General features: G+C 39.5%; 1 protein-coding gene across 1 annotated transcript in view; it reads right to left on the bottom strand.

The window, feature by feature from the left end:
- Positions 1-19,033, bottom strand: part of LOC126285431 (cubilin-like) — a 1,398,426-nt gene that overhangs the window by 1,113,908 nt on the left and 265,485 nt on the right. Inside the window, exon 12 of the mRNA XM_049984811.1 lies at positions 18,020-18,214. Coding sequence (XP_049840768.1) covers positions 18,020-18,214 — 195 coding nt within the window. The remainder of the gene's footprint in view (positions 1-18,019; positions 18,215-19,033) is intronic.

Raw genomic sequence — 19,033 nt, 5'->3', positions numbered from 1 at the left:
AATGTCTCAGTTCATTCATCATTTTTAGTAGCAGAGGCACATAAACAGAGTCCTTTATAAATCCTCCATCCCCACAAGAAACAATCACATACAGTCAGGTCTGGTGACCTTGGAGGCCAGTAATGTAAGGCTCTATCATTTGGTCCAGTGTGACCAATCCATCATTCAGTAATCCTTTGATTTAAAAATCCCCGCACTTCCAGATGCCAGTGTGGCGGTGGCCCATCCTCTCTGCAAATGAAGTCATTTGATTGAGTCTCCAACTGTGGGAAAAGAAAGTTCTCAAGCATATCAAGATATGTGCTTCCTGTAACAGTGTTCTTGAAAGAAAAAAAATAATGGAACATAGGCCTATTCTCATTAAGCTGCACAAAACACATTAAATTTTGGAGACTCCCTCTCATCTTTTACAACTTCATGTGATTGTTCTGCAACCCATATTCTCACATTATTACGGTACACCTTTCCATTTAAATGTCATGTTGCCTCGTCACACTAAGTGTGGAAGAAAACTGTCATCCTCCACCTTGCCAACACATTGTTGTTTGTCACCTTCATGAAAAGCTTGCAGAAGCTGAATTTTATATGGTTTCATGTGTAAACATCGACCCAACACACACCAGATGGACATTGGGGCATGTTGAGCTGTCGAACTACATGGCAGATTTCTGCAGATTCCTTGTGAAACTATGGCGCATGTGTTTGACGTCTGCGTCAGACACTCAGGAATGGCCCAGCAATATGCCTTTCTTGGAATTGTTCAAGCCATCGTCTAATGCTCTATACCTAGTATGAAAGTCATGCTGAATAGTTATTACGACCAGCACTACACAAAACATAGAATACAAAATGCTTTCTGTTGTCCTGACACCATTTTCACTAGAACTGAAGTGGGTGCACACTGCTGCTACCCAGCAGAAAATATGTAAAACTCGAGAGTTTGCTCTTTCCAACAGTATGTTGTTGATGCTCATATCTCAAATAACATAATAGTTATGATTTTTTGAATCGGATGATTCTTTTTGATACACCCTGCATAATAATAAGGAAAGTAACTTAGGCAAATATCACTAATTGTAAGTAAAGGAAAATAATGCAAGACTGATACACTGCAAATTAAGTAAATGACAATAACAATAAATGATTATATAATAAGGCAATTACAAGATAGATTACAAAATTAAGTTCATAACAAAATAAATCATTTAAACAGATAAATAACAGTAAGCACACAAGCCAATAATAAAATAGTTACACAATCTGACATATAAGGTTATCAAATAAACCCTATTGTTTATTTACTGTTCATTAACATAGGAAATTTGGGTCATTTGTCACACACTCAAGGAACTACTGAGCAGAGTAAAATCCTTCATATTTCACCAATTTATGAAGACTTTTCATTGATCATAAGCTAACCTGGAAAGCACACACAAAATATGTGGTTAAGAAATGCAAGATGACTGTCAACATAATCACATCTATGACACAACTTGGATGGGGTCCCCATCAGCACGGCAACAACACTTTACCACATGACAGTTCATCCAGTCATTAATTATGGGAGTGGTTGTTTAGGATCTACATCTGACAGTTATCTCAACAGAATTAATAGATCCTTGTGCTTGAGCTGGTTTGGGGGCAATGCATTCCATCCCTGCCAATGCACACTTGGTTGGAGCATATCCATCTATACTGGTGGTGTCTCTACACCAAATTAATTCTTTAAAGGAACCAATATGAATCCAACACTCTGAAGTACATCACCTCAAAACTGACCATACAGTACATAACTGGATGCTTGTGGGTCACAAGAACTCTTCCTTCTCATGTTCAAGTGTATTGAGATACTCAGGAGGTTTCAAGGAAGATCATCAGAGCACTAAGACTAAATAGTTTAGTATTTTATTCTAATGGGCCACACAGTTCAATATTTAATGGTTGATTCACAGCTGAAGGTGCGGGTGGTGCAACTCAGCATCGTGAAACATATATATAATTTCTCCTGTAAATTGTGCCTGTAACTCAATTCACATTATCAGGACTTTTGTTTGGCATACTACACTAAAGAGCCTAAGAAACTGGTACACCTTCCTAATTTTGTGTAGGGCCCCCGTGAGCACACAGAAGTACCGCAATGCAATGTGGTATGGACTTATCTGAAGTAGTGCTGGAGGGAACTGACACCAATAATCCTGCAGGGCTGTCCACAAATCTGTAAGAGTATGAGGAGGTGGAGATCTCTTTTGAACAGCGCACTGTGAGACATCTCAGATATGAGATGGCCAGTGGAAGTGTTTCAACTCAGAAGAGTCTTCATAGAGCCACTCTGTAGCAATTCTGCACATGTTGTGTGTCACATTGTCCTGCTGGAATTGCCCTAGTCCATCAGAATGGACAATGGACATTAATGGATGTAGGTGATCAAATAGGATGCTTACGTATGTGTCTCCTGTCAGAGTCATATCCAGATGCATCAGAAGTCCCACATCACTCCAACTGCACACACCTCACACTATTACAGAGCCTCTACCACCTTGAACACTCCCCTGCTGACATGCAGGGTCCACGGATTCATGAGGTTGTCTTCATACCTGTCCACATCCATTAACTTGATAAAACTTGAAATGAGACTCGTCCGACCAAGCAACATGTTTCCAGTCATCAACAGTCCTATGTCCATGTTGACAGGCCTATGCAAGTTGTAAAGCTCTGTGTTGTGCAGCCATCAAGGGAACATGAGTGGGCCTTTGGCTCCAAAAGTCCATTTCGATGATGTTTCACTGAATAGTTCACATGCTGACACTAGTTTATGGCCCAGCACTGAAATCTGCAGTAATTTGCGGAAGGGTTGCACTTCTGTCAAGCTGAAGATTCTCTTCAGTGGTCATGGTACCATTCTTGCAGGGTCTTTTTCCAGCTGCAGTGATGTTGGAGATTTGATGTTTTACTGGATTCCTGATATTAACAGTACACTCGTGAAATGGCCATACAGGAAAATCCACAATTTATCACTACAATGGAGATACTATATCTCATCACTTGTGCACCGACTATAACACCACATTCAACTTAAATCTTGATAACCTGCCACCGCACCAGCAGTAACTGATCTAACAACTGCAACAGACATGTGTTGCCAACCGCAACACTGCATTCTGCCTGTTTACATTGAATATTTGAATATGCATGCCTATACGAGTTTCTTTGGCGGTTCAGTGTAATTACAAATAAATGTAGACAACATACCACAGTTACATTTTAACTCTTTACTACAACACTGACACTGTTATGACAACATACACAGAACTGTCATGACAAAACTGAAGAAGGCCAGAGCAAACACTGTGTACTGAGCTAACATGACATAAATTAAAAATTTTGAAAGTTAAGTAAATACCTTTTTAACTGTCTATTTTTAAGCATTGCAATTCAAGTTACACAAGTCTGAACAGTTAAGTGTTTATTGATGAATGAAGCTTGTTTCTGATTGAATTTTGATATAGATTAATAATTCTGCAGATCTTCAAAGATTATTTCCCACAAACATACAATTACAATCAGTAAACAATACATTACACAGAAAAATTATTTTAAATTGTACTGATTCTGAAGTTTCTAATGTGTTTTTGACAATATTATGTAAAATACTTCAAATATAACTACTGCCTTTTTGCATAAAATTTTGAGAAGTCAGAATATTTGTATCTATTTATACTCCAATAATGATGATAACCTTTAGTGAACAGTACACATTGTAATTACAGTGGAAATCAACTAACTATATGCATACGCATGTCTGTGTCCCTATATGATGTTGCCTGGACAAATAGTGCCATCACTGCATTTCAGCAGGTGCACTAGGGGGGCAGTGTCAGATGGGGTGGGTAGAGGGAAAGGCAGGCGGATGATAGGTAGAGGGATTGGAGGTGGGTGGCTATTCGCCTGGAGGGTGGCAGCCAGTCTGCCAGCTAGGAATATGTGAGAGGGGTGGCAAGAGAATGGGTTGCACATGTAATGCATGGTGGACAGCTGATTGGTAATCATATGATATCTTTAGTCATATGATTACCAGCCATATGGAGGAAGAATCCAGATGGTCTGAGTTGTGAAGCAGTCATTGAAACTGAGAATGCTGTGAACAGCTGCACAATGTGCCAGTGGGTGGTCAACTGTGTTCTTGGCAACAGTTTGTCGATTGTCATTCACCCTGGTGGACAGCTGGATGGTAGTCGTATGACACGTTTAGTCAATCAGCTATCCACCAGGATGAATGGCCCCCACCAAACTCTTGCCAAGAACCAAGTTAATCACCTGGTGGCACAACATGAAGCTGAGAACAACATGCTCATTTTCAATGGCTGGTTCACAACCTGGGTAATCTGGATCCTTCCTTCCATCACTCATTTCTTTGAAATATGCAGGTGACAGTTACCCTCAAAACTCACCCCCAGATCCTGTAATTGTCATGTTCTTAGTCTGTAGTAAACACCGTTCCATCACTCTCCAGCCAACAGTTTCTCTATCCTCCATCCTCTAACCCTCTTCCAATTCACATCCCCATCTTATCTCTCTCTCTCTCCCTCCCACCTCACACCCCACCTACCACTATTCCCCCCACAACCTGGTCTACATGCCAAAATGCAGTGCTGGTAATGTTCCCCCAGCTGGCACCACACACAGCCGTAGGTTGTATATTACTCAAGTTCATGAAATAATTACACCAAAAGCTAGCAAGTTTTCTTTCTTTTTGTGTGTTCCTATCAACAACTTAATGCTTTTCAGTAAGTTATCTCATTTAACTCAAAGAAAGATAACTGAATGTAATGAACATACATCTTGACCACAGAGAGTATCCTAATTTACTGCTGTCACAATATCTATGTATTCTGAATATGTTGTCCCATTCTGGCATATTACATCATTCTCGAAGAAATTATCTAGGGCAAATGTTATATTATGTATTCAGAAGTCTGAGTGATTCAGATTACCAACAGAGACACTGTTTGTGGTACTATAAGAACTCCGTTTCTGCTCACAGCATCTCTACATTTCTTACTCAGTAACTCCATATCTGCTCTAACAGTACTTAAAAATTTTGGCAACTGTTTGACTGAAAAAAAAACATTATATACACGATTCTCAGAGTGTTAGAACCAAAGCATCAAGAAGGCCATTCATTTTATTTCATTTGTGTGAAATCACACTGTGGACAATGACACTGTCGGCTATTTAGTCAAAGAGGCTACTGTGACTGGACAAACTACCTGGACTGCAATCCCAAGTATGGCTTACCAACATCTACAAAGACGCATGGTAGAAGATTGGCAATGAGAGTGGAATGAAACAACAGGAAAAAAGGCAAGAAGTATACAAGAATTCACTCGTCAGTCACCTATTTCACGAAATCCCCTACAAATTCAATGTCTAGGCACCTCATCTCTCTAATAGCCAGATTCAAATTTAACCATCGATCTTTCTGCAAACCTTTTTACAGGCTTCACATCATACACACACCTTCTATATCTACAGCTACATACATCTACATAGATACTCCGCAACCCACCATACACTTGTGGTGGAGGGTACCTTGTACCACTACAGTTCATTTCCTTTCCTGTTCCAGTCGCAAATAGAATGAGGAAAAATGACTGCCTACATGTCTATGTATCAGCCCTAATTTCCAGTATCTTGAATCATTCAGCACTCGGCTCCAAATGCTGGTTCTCTACATTTTCTCAGTAGTGTTTCTCGAAAAGAACATTACCTTCCCTCCAGGGATTCCCATTTGAGTTCCTGAAGCGTCTCTATAAAACTTACGTATTGTTGAAACCTACCAGTAAAAGATCTATCACCCTGCCTCTGAACTGTTTTGATGTCTTTCTTCAATCTCAAACATTTGAGCAGTACTCAAGAATATATCCCACCAGCACCCTATATGTGATTTCCTTTACAGGTGAATCATTCTTTCCTAAAATTCTCCCAATAAAGTGAAGTCAACCATTTGCCTTTCCTACCAAACTTCTCACATGCTTGTTCCATCTCATATCACTTTGCAATGCTATGTCCAGATATTTACACAACTTGACAATGTTAGCAGTACTGTATCTGAACATTACAAATTTGATCATCCTATTCGTCTGCATTAACTCACATTTTTCCACATTTAGGGTTAGCTGCCATTCATCAGACCAAATGGAAATTTTGTCTAGATCATCTTGTATCTTCCTACAATCATTTGACTTCAACACCTTACCGTATCGGCGTTATCAGCAAACCACTGCAGATTGCTGCCCACCCTGCCCGTCAAATCATTTATGTATAAAGAGAACAACAGCACTCCTATCACACTTCTATGGGGCACTCCTGACAAAAACCTTGTCCCTGATGAACACTCGCCACCGAGAACAACAAACTGGGTTCTTTTACTTAAGAGGTCTTCAAGCCACTGACATATCTATGAACTTATTCCATATGCTCGTACCTTTTTTAACAGTCTGTAATGGGACACCTTTCTGCTCTTGTGGAGGAGAGGAAAATGCATGTCATCTTTTCTTTGGGTGCCCAAGACTACATGGAAGTACTGCTACCCTTTTACAAGAATCTGAGAAGCTTGGTCACCCATTACCAACCTGTGTAACGACTTTGATAGTAACAAATGACTACAGACTTTTCTACACAGTGTACAGAGTCACGGTTGCCACAGGTATCTGCACCTGAGGACCAACATAACACTGATATTGGACTTTAAAAAAGTGTTCTATAACATTTTATTTTACAATGATTATATGGTATTGGTCTGTAATTATGCATGTTCTGTTTACACCATGTGTGTGCGTGCAAATAAACAAATATTGTAACACTAATATTCTGTCTATACCTTTAGCTGACTGATGTTTGACACATAGAAGCACACAACACATGCCACAGGCCTTTCGTTTATTTTATGTATTATTCCACCCAGGAATTTTCATTGTTCTTATACACTATCAATATATGTATATTTTATGTAAGTATGAGCTTACATTTTTCTTTAAAAAAGGCAAGGCAGTTGCAGATTCACAAGTGAAGCTACATCATTATATTTACTTGTTTGAAATAACGTCAACACAATCAGTGAGATAAGTCCTGAATTGTACCTAAGAGCTTTCAATTGCCATTTAAGTACCAATTTTGATCCTTCAGAATTACCTCATTATAGTAACCCATAACTCAGGTAGGAGTGGAAGAGTGCAAAATATGTGATGTGATCTGATCTTTAGTCATCCCAGAAATCTTAGCATGCTCTATGGGACAAGCTACAGATGTATAACTACACATATTATTTAAGTTATGCAATAGTTTTAAAATTCCCCCCTCCCCCCCCCCCCTCTCTCTCTCGCTCTCTCTCTCTCTGACACGCACACACACACACACACACACACACACACACACACACACACACACACACACACACACACAAAATAAAATGAATGTACTACAGATAAAGGCAATTGTTGATGCATAAAAGCATAATGTATAGTTTGCTCTGAGTCCTGTAAAGAAACTGATAAAGGTACAGATAATTATTCGACTCTCACACCAAAGATTAATTTGAAAAGTATTTAACACGGATGACCTAAAGAAGATTTATGCTCTTCATTTATTAGTTTTAGTAATAGGTACCTTTTGTTGTTCGCATGTCCTGGTGATAAGACATATAAATGAAGTGCTCAGTAATGTCTAGTGAAACTGTGCTAAATAATGAAAGCAACTTCGGAAACAATACGATTTTCTCATTTACAATCTGGAAGATTATTATCATTTTAATTTTGGATGGAGAATTTAGATGGAGATGACGGTCTTCATGATGGTGCTGCTCAACAATAGAGGTACATGAATGTGTTCATCTCTTTCCCTTCATGGTTGCCAATGTCAATTTCAATATTTAGGTCATATTTTCCGCAACATTCAGAACCTGCAATCTTTCTTTTCATTTAATTACGAAGCCCAATTATTTTCTTTCTCAGGTGAATAGATGCATTTTAACCACAATTCTTTTTACCTAGGCCATGGGGAATGACAGTACTTAAAATGTATGTGCCTCTATCCCAAACATGCATTTGCATACAGCCGAGTGTGTGCTGACATAACTATACTTATGACGCATTTCCATTACAGTATTAATTCTTATTTCAAACAACTCTCGCACAAATGTATGTGCCCTCTTACTTTGTGTAGTCAGTCGGGTGTATTCCTTAATAATACTACTTTTTTATATTCTGTGGCTTAATTTCCACAATTGACCTTTGCCTCCGTCACAACAGTGCTTCATGCAAAATATTTATTATGCGACATTCATACTAACTCTCATTTAAAATTTATGATACCAGCTGACTAGGTTTCTAACAATTTAACAGGGCAGTTACAGTCCCTCCTAATTAAACTTTGAATTTTCTGTTAACTTCCATATGTAACCAAACCCATGTGACTTAAACTGCCGTATCTTTTATGACACCACTGGTCAATCATAACTACATCTTTGGAATCAAGGTCTGCTAATAGTGCAATTTACAACTTTTCATGTATAAACCACTGTTTAAATGAGACAGGTACAAAGACATTACAAAATAATAAGTTCCTGAGGGATATATTTAGTGGTAGAAAATAATAACTTTCATTCCATTATCTCAATAACGCTATTCTGTGTAATAAGTACCTTCTTGTGAAAAAATATAGAAAACTAGGTGCAACATGTAGTTACTGAAACTACATAGCACAAAAATCTACATTTTTACTGTTCTTTTAACACAGAAATAACTAAGAAATGAAATGCGAAGCACAAATGCCCAATCTGTTGAACAGCTTTTCATTATGTATGTCACAATGTGCCAGCATCTATCTATCATACTTTGTAGTTACCTGTCATACTGACATCATTTATCACTGATAATAGAAACTGAGATGAATGAAAATTTACATAAGCAGTTCTGTCTTTCTTCAGAAGCAATTCACTCATATTAAATAATTTGCCAGCCTTTCATTTCTAACAAGATCCACACTGCTGAGCTCATGAGCAGAGTGACTGAAGAACGATACATTAGTTGCACTGGAAAAATCACTTGTGTACCTCTTTAAATGTTTTGCCACAGATCTTGGGTTAACATAGTAAATGGAAGGATATACACACATCAAAAAAAGTTTTGCATCATCCCAGTTCCCCGAACTCCTGAAGATAGACATTGACTGTGGATATTGTATCACTGACACAGCCCCTTTGACTGTTCAGAGATGTCACTAAACCCACCCAAAGATGTAAAGAACCATGCATGAGCAGCGCCTATTAGACAGATGGGGTCCGACAGCCAATAGGTTAGAGTCATTCCAGCGGGAAGGAGGGACATGGCTCTTGTTGTCTGAAGTTCAGTCATGCCTAGAAGGTCAGTACTATGGTTTGATCACATCCGCATTGTTACTTTGTTGACATGGAGGAGATACAGAGGGGCAGGAACTGTCAATGACATGCCTCGCCGAGGCCGCAAAAGGGCTACTACTGCAGTGGATGACTGCTTACTATGGATTATGGCTCGGAGGAACCCTGACAGCAATGCCACCATGTTGAATAATACTTTTCGTGCAGCCACAGGATGTCAAGTCATGACTCAAACTGTGAGCAATAGGCTGCATGATGAGCAACTTCACTCCTGACATCCATGGTGAGGTCCATCTTTGCAACCACAACATCATGCAGTGTTATACAGATGGGCCCAACAGGCCAAATGGACCACTAAGGATTGGCATCATCTTTGCTTCACCATTGAATGTCGCATATGCCTTCAACCAGACTATTGTCGGAGACATGTTTGGAAGCAACCCAGTCAGGCTGAACGCCTTAGTTACACTGTTCAGTGAGTGCAGCAAGGTGGAGGTTCTTTACCGTTTTGGGACGGCATTATGTGGGACCGACGTATGCTGCTGGTGGTCATGGAAGGTGCAGTAACGGCTCTACGATATGTGAATGCCATCCTCCGACAGATAGTGCAACCATATCAGCAGCATATTGGCGAGGCATTCGTCTTCATGGACGACAATTCATGCCCCCATAGTGCACATCTTGTGAATGACTTCCTTCAGGACAGCAAAATCGCTCAACTACAGTGGCCAGCATGTTCTCCAGGCATGAACCCCATCGAACATGCTTGGGATAGACTGAAAAAGGCTGTTTATGGACTACGTGACCCACCCTCCACTCTGAGGGATCTACTCTGAATTGCCATTGAGGAGAGGGACAATTTGGACCAACAGTGCCTTGATGAACTTGTGGATAGTATGCCACAACAAATACAGGCATGCATCAATGCAAGAGGAAGTGCTACTGGGTATTAGAGGTACAGTAATCTGGACCACCACCTCTGAAGGTCTTGCTGTATGGTGCTTTTTAGGAACAATAAAAATGGCAGAAACCATGTTTATGTTGATCTCTATTCCAATAACTTTTCAATTGTTTAGCCAAAAGGGCAGTAATTTTATCTTAGGTATTTGTGGTAACATCAGTTACTGTGCAAGTAGCCAGCACAAGAGACAAAAGATAAAGCACTGGTTCAGCAGCAACTATTTATTATCGATGTAGAGTTTTGTTCATTATTCTTTGTATTTACTTTGGTTACAACTTGGTGTACAATACAGTTACTTATTGACTACTCATCATGTCTGCAATTTATATGGAAACTATTTCTTCCCATCAAATTACCCACAGTGGCGACTCTGACGTGATTCCTCGAAGAGGTGATTCAGAACTGGGCCACCCTGCCCTTCCAATAACGACCAACATCATAACATCGCAATCACCTGAGACTGAAGTTAAAGTGGAGCAACTCACATCTCCAGCTATGCTACAATGGGCAGTCAGTGATGTAAATCAGCAAAATGAATATTCCATGATCTGTTTTGGCAACGCAAAACTCCTGCCATTCTGGTCTAATCACCATGTACATAGAGGGCATCTCTCAACAGCACAGAGAGTGCATCAATGATGATAAATATGTTAACATGATTGCACATTTAAAAGGAGCAGTGATGGAGGAAATCGAAAATGTTCTACCACAACATTGCTAGACATCACGACAGGAGGCTCTCGTATGATGCCATTTATTGTCGCAGGAGTTTCACCTGCAGAAAGATTTTAATGACACACACATAGGCAAGGCTTGTGTGCTTTAGCTGGCCCTTATCTGCTGCCTGAACAGTCACTACACGTGCTGGGGCTTCGTAAGTCACCAAATGGTATACACACACTTGTGGCGACACATCAAGACTTATCATTGCAGGTGTTGATAAAGAAGAATGACAAAGTAGCAAACATTCTGTCTGACATTCCAGCAGGAGCTAAAACTGGCTATGTGACTGACAATGATCACAGAATGGGTATTCAAGCAGCAAGCACCACCACTATCACCAAAATGTGTAAGGTCAGATGCACCAATGCAGGAACAGTTAGAAGATTAATGGACAAAAAAAAGTTTTTCCTGGATTTTCCACTAAAAATACACTTTTTTCCAGGTGAAAATTCATGTTTTCCTGGGAGAAAATTTACTTTTTCCTGGATAACTATTCACTTTTTCCCAGGTCAAAGAGCATTTTCCCATATTAAGTGGCAATATGTTTTCCCTCAGAGCTGTAAAACTTACCATCATTTGAATAGTGAAGGTATTATACACCAGCATAGAACTTCCCAGCACTTTGGGAGATGAAACCCAGAAAAAAATTACACCTTTTGCAGAGATCTTTGATGCTTGGCACTATTTACAGGGCATATTTTTGTATTACGAAAGTATAAATGCAAATTCCACCAAATACAGTATGACAACTTACGAAGCTCTGAAATCTAGATTGCGACGTGCGTTTGTCAGCCAATGTCATGTGATCTCGCCAGCCAATGACAGCAGATATTCAGAACTACAGGACATGTGCTATAGTCAGCCAATAGCAGTATCAGTGTTAAGTAGTGTGAACGGAAGTTAATGGTTTAGATTAATATGCAAACTTATAGCTACAATAAAGCTAAGCTTGCACACATAACATTTATTATCAAAAAGCTTTTGCTGTTTTTTTCTGAAAGTGTAATCAGGCAGAATTCTAAGAGCACAGCTTAAATTGGAGCAACTGAATATTTGTGATGAGCAGGATTATAAATTTCACTGCTGTGCACCAAACGTTTCGTACGTTACCTGGCTGAATAATTGTTCTGTCAAGCACCTACTTTTGCATTAAAAAAAGCCAGTTACATTTGAAATTGTTCATGAATTCATTTTCCACTGTTTTTTGAAGGATAATTATACTTTTTGCCAACATTATTGAGTAATTTGTAATCTATGAAAGAATTAAAGGAAATATGATGAACTTACCTTCAAACTTTGTCCTTTTTAGCATGAGTTACCTTTTAAGATAAATCAAACGCAAATGTGCTGGTAAAATTTTAGATAGTAGCATAAATGGCTGCTCTTTTGTACCTGAAATTCTGCTTCTCAGTGTTAAGTTTTGAATGAGATTCTAATGCTCCATGGTTTACGAAATTCATCTCACATTCTAACACATAAGATAATTCTCCTTACGTAAAAGGAAATTAACTTTGAAAGTAACACTTCTCAAACCACCATTAGCAATTTTTCCCCACTGCCTGTTAGAAATGTAAACAGTTGTAGCTTCACACTCATCGAAACAAGGACCATGAGAAAGACACACCAAAAGCAGTTTGTTGTTACAAAATATTACATAGTCTTTGACACGTTTTGCTGTCAGCAGACACTTGTGTGTGCATTGTGTTCTGTTGTAAATGGTGCATTTTCTTTGCAATTGAAGTTTTATTTTGGTATTATCTCTTGTTTATGTTTTACTGCTGCAGTAGTATTCTGGAGTAATGGTCTACAGTAAAACTCCTTGTTAGAGTATCAGTTCTCACCAGTCTAAATCACAAAAATTTAACTGAAAATTAAAACAATGAAAAATTTCTGAAATACTAAAAAATTCCTACATTTTTCCTGGATGAAAACATTCCCGGGTTTTTCCCATATTTTCTGGTTGACCCCGAGCATATACACCCTGTATTAACTTACTCGTGAACAGGGGACACAGTGCCAGAAAGATGATCAACATGGATTTCGTATGACTATTGACAAATGGTGCTGGTATCATAGGTGTTTTGGTGATTCAGGTCGCCATTGCCCAGCCTCTGCTGTTACTCAAATGCTGTTGATGGACGTTAGAGAATGCCAATGTGGTCAACAATTATGTGTGTCTGCAACTGATAGATGAAAGGCAGCATGCAGGCACGACACTGTTGGTATTGCACCAATGATATATGTTATTTGCATAGAACTGCATCTCTGGTAAAAGTTTCCTTGTGGACTGCAGGCCTGACATGAGTGTTTACCCCAAACAGCCTAGCATTGTACCTGTGACCCTGATACAGCACATGCTCACTACAGTGAATGATTCATGAATTGAAAGTTATGGTAAACAGAGAATGAGATTGGATTTAGGTCTTCAATATGAGCTTACTTGGACATTTATTATGACCAATGTACCCGACCCTATACTCAGTATGGATTTTTTTGTCATTTTCATCTGCTGCCAGATTTAGTCAATCACTGTTTAATTTCACTGAGCTGCAATGCCAATCCATCAACCATGTTATCTGTTCTCATAAATGAGAAGTTAACTATGACTGAACAACAGTGTAGAAACCACCCATGTGTGTCTCACATGATGCTGACCGTGGACCAGGCCATTTTTTGGTCGATGGAAATCATTGCCACAATACATGAGGGCAATCTTTTGATCCACATACTTCAAGAATATCCAGTACTCACCTGTCCATTTGCCACTGACAGGAAGCGTTACCAGACAAGATTGGACCACATCCCCACATCACCTGGCCAACCTGTTGCAGCTCATCTGAGGAGGCTTTTGCTTCACAAGCTACTGGGAGAGCACATGGGTCCGAGGAGCTGTTGAAAGCAGGTATTGTGACGAGATCATATAGTCCTTGGTTATCTCCACTTCACATGATGTGCTGAATAGAAGGCTCCTGGTGAATATGTCAGTATCATAGGGCATTCAATGCCCACACAAATCACGATTGTTAACCTGTGGCTCATGTGACTGACTTTGACAGTGCCATCAATCATGCTCAGGTGTTTGGTGTGCTTCACTGAACAAAGGCATTTGTGCAGATTCTGTTAGCACTGAAGTATGTTCATAAAACTGATGTAATAAGACTTTTGGACATTTCTGGTACAAATTTATGCCTTTTGGATTGATAAATGATGCACAGACGTGGCAGCATTTTATGCATCAAGTGTTACATGGGATGGCATTCTGTTCTATTCTGTTATATGCATAACTTCATATTTTCACCTAGAGCTGAGGAGCATATGACTCAACTGCAGCACCTTTTTCAGTGCCTACAGGAGTACAGTATAATCATTAACATTGCAAAGACTGTTTCCAGCAAATGAGAGATGCAATTTTTGGGATATGCAGTCTCATTAGCTGGTCTGCGATCGCTTCCTAGGCATGTGACAGCAGTGCACAGTATGTCCTTGTCAATAACCTACAGAGGACTGCGTAGATTTTTGGGAATGTTAAATTACTAACAGTGACACCTTACAGGGCTGGCAAGTCAGCAGGAACCACTTACCATGCTGTTCTCAAGCACGTATACTACCGACAGTCAGAAGGTACCTTGGATTTCATCAAGTGAAGCAGCATTTAATAAAGTCAGGCAATGTTTGGCACAATCAACAATGTTGGCTGACCCATACATTAGTGTCCCATTGGCTATAATGGTAAATGCAAATCAACAGCCAATCAGTGCAGCACTGCAACTGAGTGTGGGTGATTGATAGCAACCAGCAGAACAAATAGATTTCTACTGATTGTGAGTTGTTTTACATTTTAGTTTTTAGTGACCACAAGCCACTAACTTGTTCCTTCCAATGCACAACAGATCATGGCTCATCTTGGAAGTGTAGACAATCCCAACTTAAAACCAATGTGCATCACATTTCAGGTAGAAACAACACTGCCACAGATTGCCTGTCACAAAATTGTGCCAGTCTACAGACAGTGCTGTGGGCTAAGATAGCTGCCAAGCAACAAAAGGAGACTGCTGAATAACTTGCTCCAGAGTGAACAAACCACCCTACAGCTGTGATGTATTTCTGTTCCACATTGTGCCACAATTATCTGGTGCAACATATCCTGGGACAAACAATGCCCATATATTCCCGCAGAATTTCCGCAATTTTCCAAGCACTGCACAGACTGGTTCATTCAGGCATCAGCAAAGTTAGTATCATGCAAGGTGGTGTGGCTAGGAATTCAGAAGGACTGAAAAGCTTGGGCATGCACTGCCCCATTCTGTCGACATAGCAAAGTTGGTCATCATGCTTTTGCAACAGTTGCACATTTTCCAATGCCACAAGCAACATTTTCACACATAGGTGTGGACACAGTGGGACACTACCCGATTCCAATGGTCGCCAATATCTAGTTACTGTTGTGGACTGTTTTACGTGATGGTCCCAAGCTACTTCCTCACCATACACTCTGCAAAGGCATGGTTGCTTACACAGTTTTCAAGGTTTGGCACACATCAAACCATTACAACTGACCACAGACACCAGTTCGAGTTCCAGCTGTTTAATAAGCTTTTTCAATTATGTGGCTTCAATCATATTCACACCACTAGCTGTCACCCTGATAGAAATGGAATGGCAGAGAGGCTGCATTAGTTGCTGAAGACAGTGCTCTTGAATTATTCATAAAACTGGATGGAACAGTGACAGAGTTCGCACAATAGTTCAGTTCCCAGGTAAGACATTTGTGTGAATGTCCACTTGTCAGGAATGGAGATAGAAGAGTTTTCACGCATAAAGATCTGCTTACAGCAGCACATGCTTTGAGATGATACTGTGGGCCCACTGTTACAAGCACCATATGCTTGTTCCAATAGATTGCTTCCAAAGTAGAAGAACACTTTCCACAGTAACCAGAATGGCAGGCATGAAGAAATATCCACAGAGTGACTAAAGCCTGCCTACCTCTACAACGAGGAAACACCACTGCATTGTCCTGTAAGTTTTCTACAGTCCTGCATCAAGCTCACAATGTTGAGTGACACTGCAGCTTCCCAGAGACTCAAAAGACCCACACTATTCTGCCAGCTGCTGCCACGACACTCTAACCCCCTCCCCCACCCAATAGATCATCAAAAGAGTTGGCTGGCATGTTAAGCACCAGTACGTCAATATTACTGGAGTGCCCAACATTAAAGAGGAGGGGGAAATCAGTTACCTTGCAAGTAGCCAGTGAAAAAGACAAAGAGGCAAAAGATGTATTGCTGGTTTGGCAGAGATTATTTATTATTGCTGATGTAGAGTTTTGTTCGCTTTTTCTTTGTATTTATGTTGGTTGCGACTTAGTGTGCAATAAAGTTAGACACAGAATAATCATCATATCTGCAATTTATATGGGTATTATTTCCTGTCATCAAATTACCCATATATTTAATACCATGATACTGAGAACATGTTAGGAATATCAGAATATGCTGAATTTGAAACTTATTAAAGGTGTCTTACAATATATTGTCAACTCAAATGAAATCACATAATTATGAAAGTAAATGTCTCTAAATCAGCAATATTTTTATTGTATATGGAAATTTGTCTCTCAATCAAGTTTAATTCATCATCAAACCATGTAGATCTGAAAATCTTTAGTTGTACAGCATAAAATGTAAATATTCAACAATGTACATTTTCAAATTAAATTATTGTTAACTTATAAAAGAAGCATGGTTGATGCCATGGTGAATCAGTGTTGGAACAGCATTTGTGATGTAAAAATCTATGACTGTCTTTGTCATATTGTAATAGACAGTTGAAGTTTTCTGTGTGGACTGTGTTAATGTCCTGCCATTGCTTTAAATGAATGCCATGGATGATTCAAAGGAAAAGTTATTATCTTCAAGAGATGCACCACCCATATGCTGAACTCGAGATTTTTTTAGTTAGGTACTGAAGTGTGCTTATAACTATGTTGGTACATTTCACTATGCTAGATACAGAAGCTGTACGTGCTCTAGTGTAGTTGTGACTATAATTGTGATTGCATGGATTAATTGTCACTGACAATTTGCCCTTGCTGGAAGTTCAACATCACAGGTCAGAACCACTCTACAATGATGGGAGTAGACTGCATGTTGTTATTAGCTTTGATCCTCTCCCTTACTATCACTTTCATGCTTACAATATACATGCAGGGCAGGTCTGGGGGTGTAATTCATACCAGTAAGTGGTGTGCAGGTCATGGTAAACAGTACTACAGCTGCAGGCACCTATTTGCATTCATGCAGTCACGTGTCCACATGAGACCATGCCTGCATTCCTCTGCTGATGGGTACTAAGGCCACTGGATTTCTGTCAGCCAATCCAGAAGGCCCTGATTCACTGAACCTGCTCCTCAACAGTCTATGAGCTCACAGCTTCATATAACTGTGTTGCTTTTTAATAATAAAAATGCTATAAAAACAGTAGACAGATTTTATTGTAAAATTTACCATTTACTTCACTGTCTCAGTTTGCCAATAACAACCATTAAGGATACCATGAAATTTAAATAAAATGTCATTTCCCAACTGACTACTGACATATACTCCAAGTTTTTTCATTAATTTGAAGTAACCACTGATTTCAAAAGTTAATATTTATCATAATTTTTGTTTGTTCCTTGACCTCTTCACAATTTAAACCTATTAAAACTAAGGTAATAAGTAAAAATTTTGAGTAAAAATGTTTTCACTTTCCAACATTCCACAAAAGCAATGTGCTATGCCAAATATTAATCTGTGAACAGCAAAACATATATGTAGTTATCACATTCATTTCATGCTATCAGGTTATTCACTGCTGTGAATGCCACCCTACAATGTGTGTCTAATTTAACTGACTAAATGCATAAGTAGTCTATAAAATACCTGTGTATCCTGGTAGGCAGTTACACATGTATATGTTCCCAGGAGCAGGAATACAATGACCATTGGAACCACATGGATTGTTTGCACAGGGGTTTGGTCCACCATCTGAATGCACTGGTGTGCATCCATTAGGACCAATCCCATCACCCATGTAACCAGATGGACACAAGCACTGAGCATAACTTTGGCTAACAGCTAGAAATAAAAACAAAATTTTTCACTTTATCTTGGTGACACAGTAATTGTGCACATTTACTTACAATACAAGAAGAATATCTGACTCTTTAAGTGCACAACCAGTTCTCAATACCACATGATTACAGCTCATAATACTTAACATAGTTGAGGTGCAACAGTATGGAACTTTGGTAAATGTTCTCTGCATACCAACAGATCACAATATCCAACAAAATGAGTACATGGATCTCATCATTAAGGATACGGTCATCGTCAGACACTTGCCTACCCCTAATTTCAATGCATCTGCCTACAAATCTAAAAGAAAAGTGAGGGCAAGTAATGCACAGAAAGAATAGTGGGAAGAAATGTGATGACAGAGAGATCAGGAGTACTATAATCTACAGCCTGTTCCTCACAGAATACCGTGACTTATGGATGTAAAATTCAGCACCTAACATCCAGCATAATGATGGACTTCCAACACACAAGCTTCCTTTATTTCTCCAACAACACAGCTGTCAGGGATTCATCAACATGTTCACACAACTCAACAGTAAAAAAAAGTAAAGTCTGTGGTACTGAATCCAGGGAAGGACTTCTCGCCTGACTGGAGGTGCAGTGCAGCATTTCATTAACTGTGGCATTAGTAGGAAGGGGGAGGTTGAGCAAGGTGGAGCCTATTGCCCCAGTTTCATAGAAGGCTAGCTGCACCTGAGGCCATCCTGGAAGAACTGAACTAGAGAGAAAGAGCCACTCCTAACTGGGACTGAACTCACAACTTCTAACCCTGGAGTCTAGTGCTCTGCCTTCTACAATACCATGGCCTCCACTCAA

This window comes from Schistocerca gregaria, chromosome 8, assembly GCF_023897955.1.
Source record: "Schistocerca gregaria isolate iqSchGreg1 chromosome 8, iqSchGreg1.2, whole genome shotgun sequence".
In the NCBI taxonomy this organism is placed as follows: Eukaryota; Metazoa; Arthropoda; class Insecta; order Orthoptera; family Acrididae; genus Schistocerca; species Schistocerca gregaria.
The sequence above is the reverse complement of the archived record's forward strand: the minus strand, read 5'-3'. Positions and strand labels throughout refer to the sequence as shown.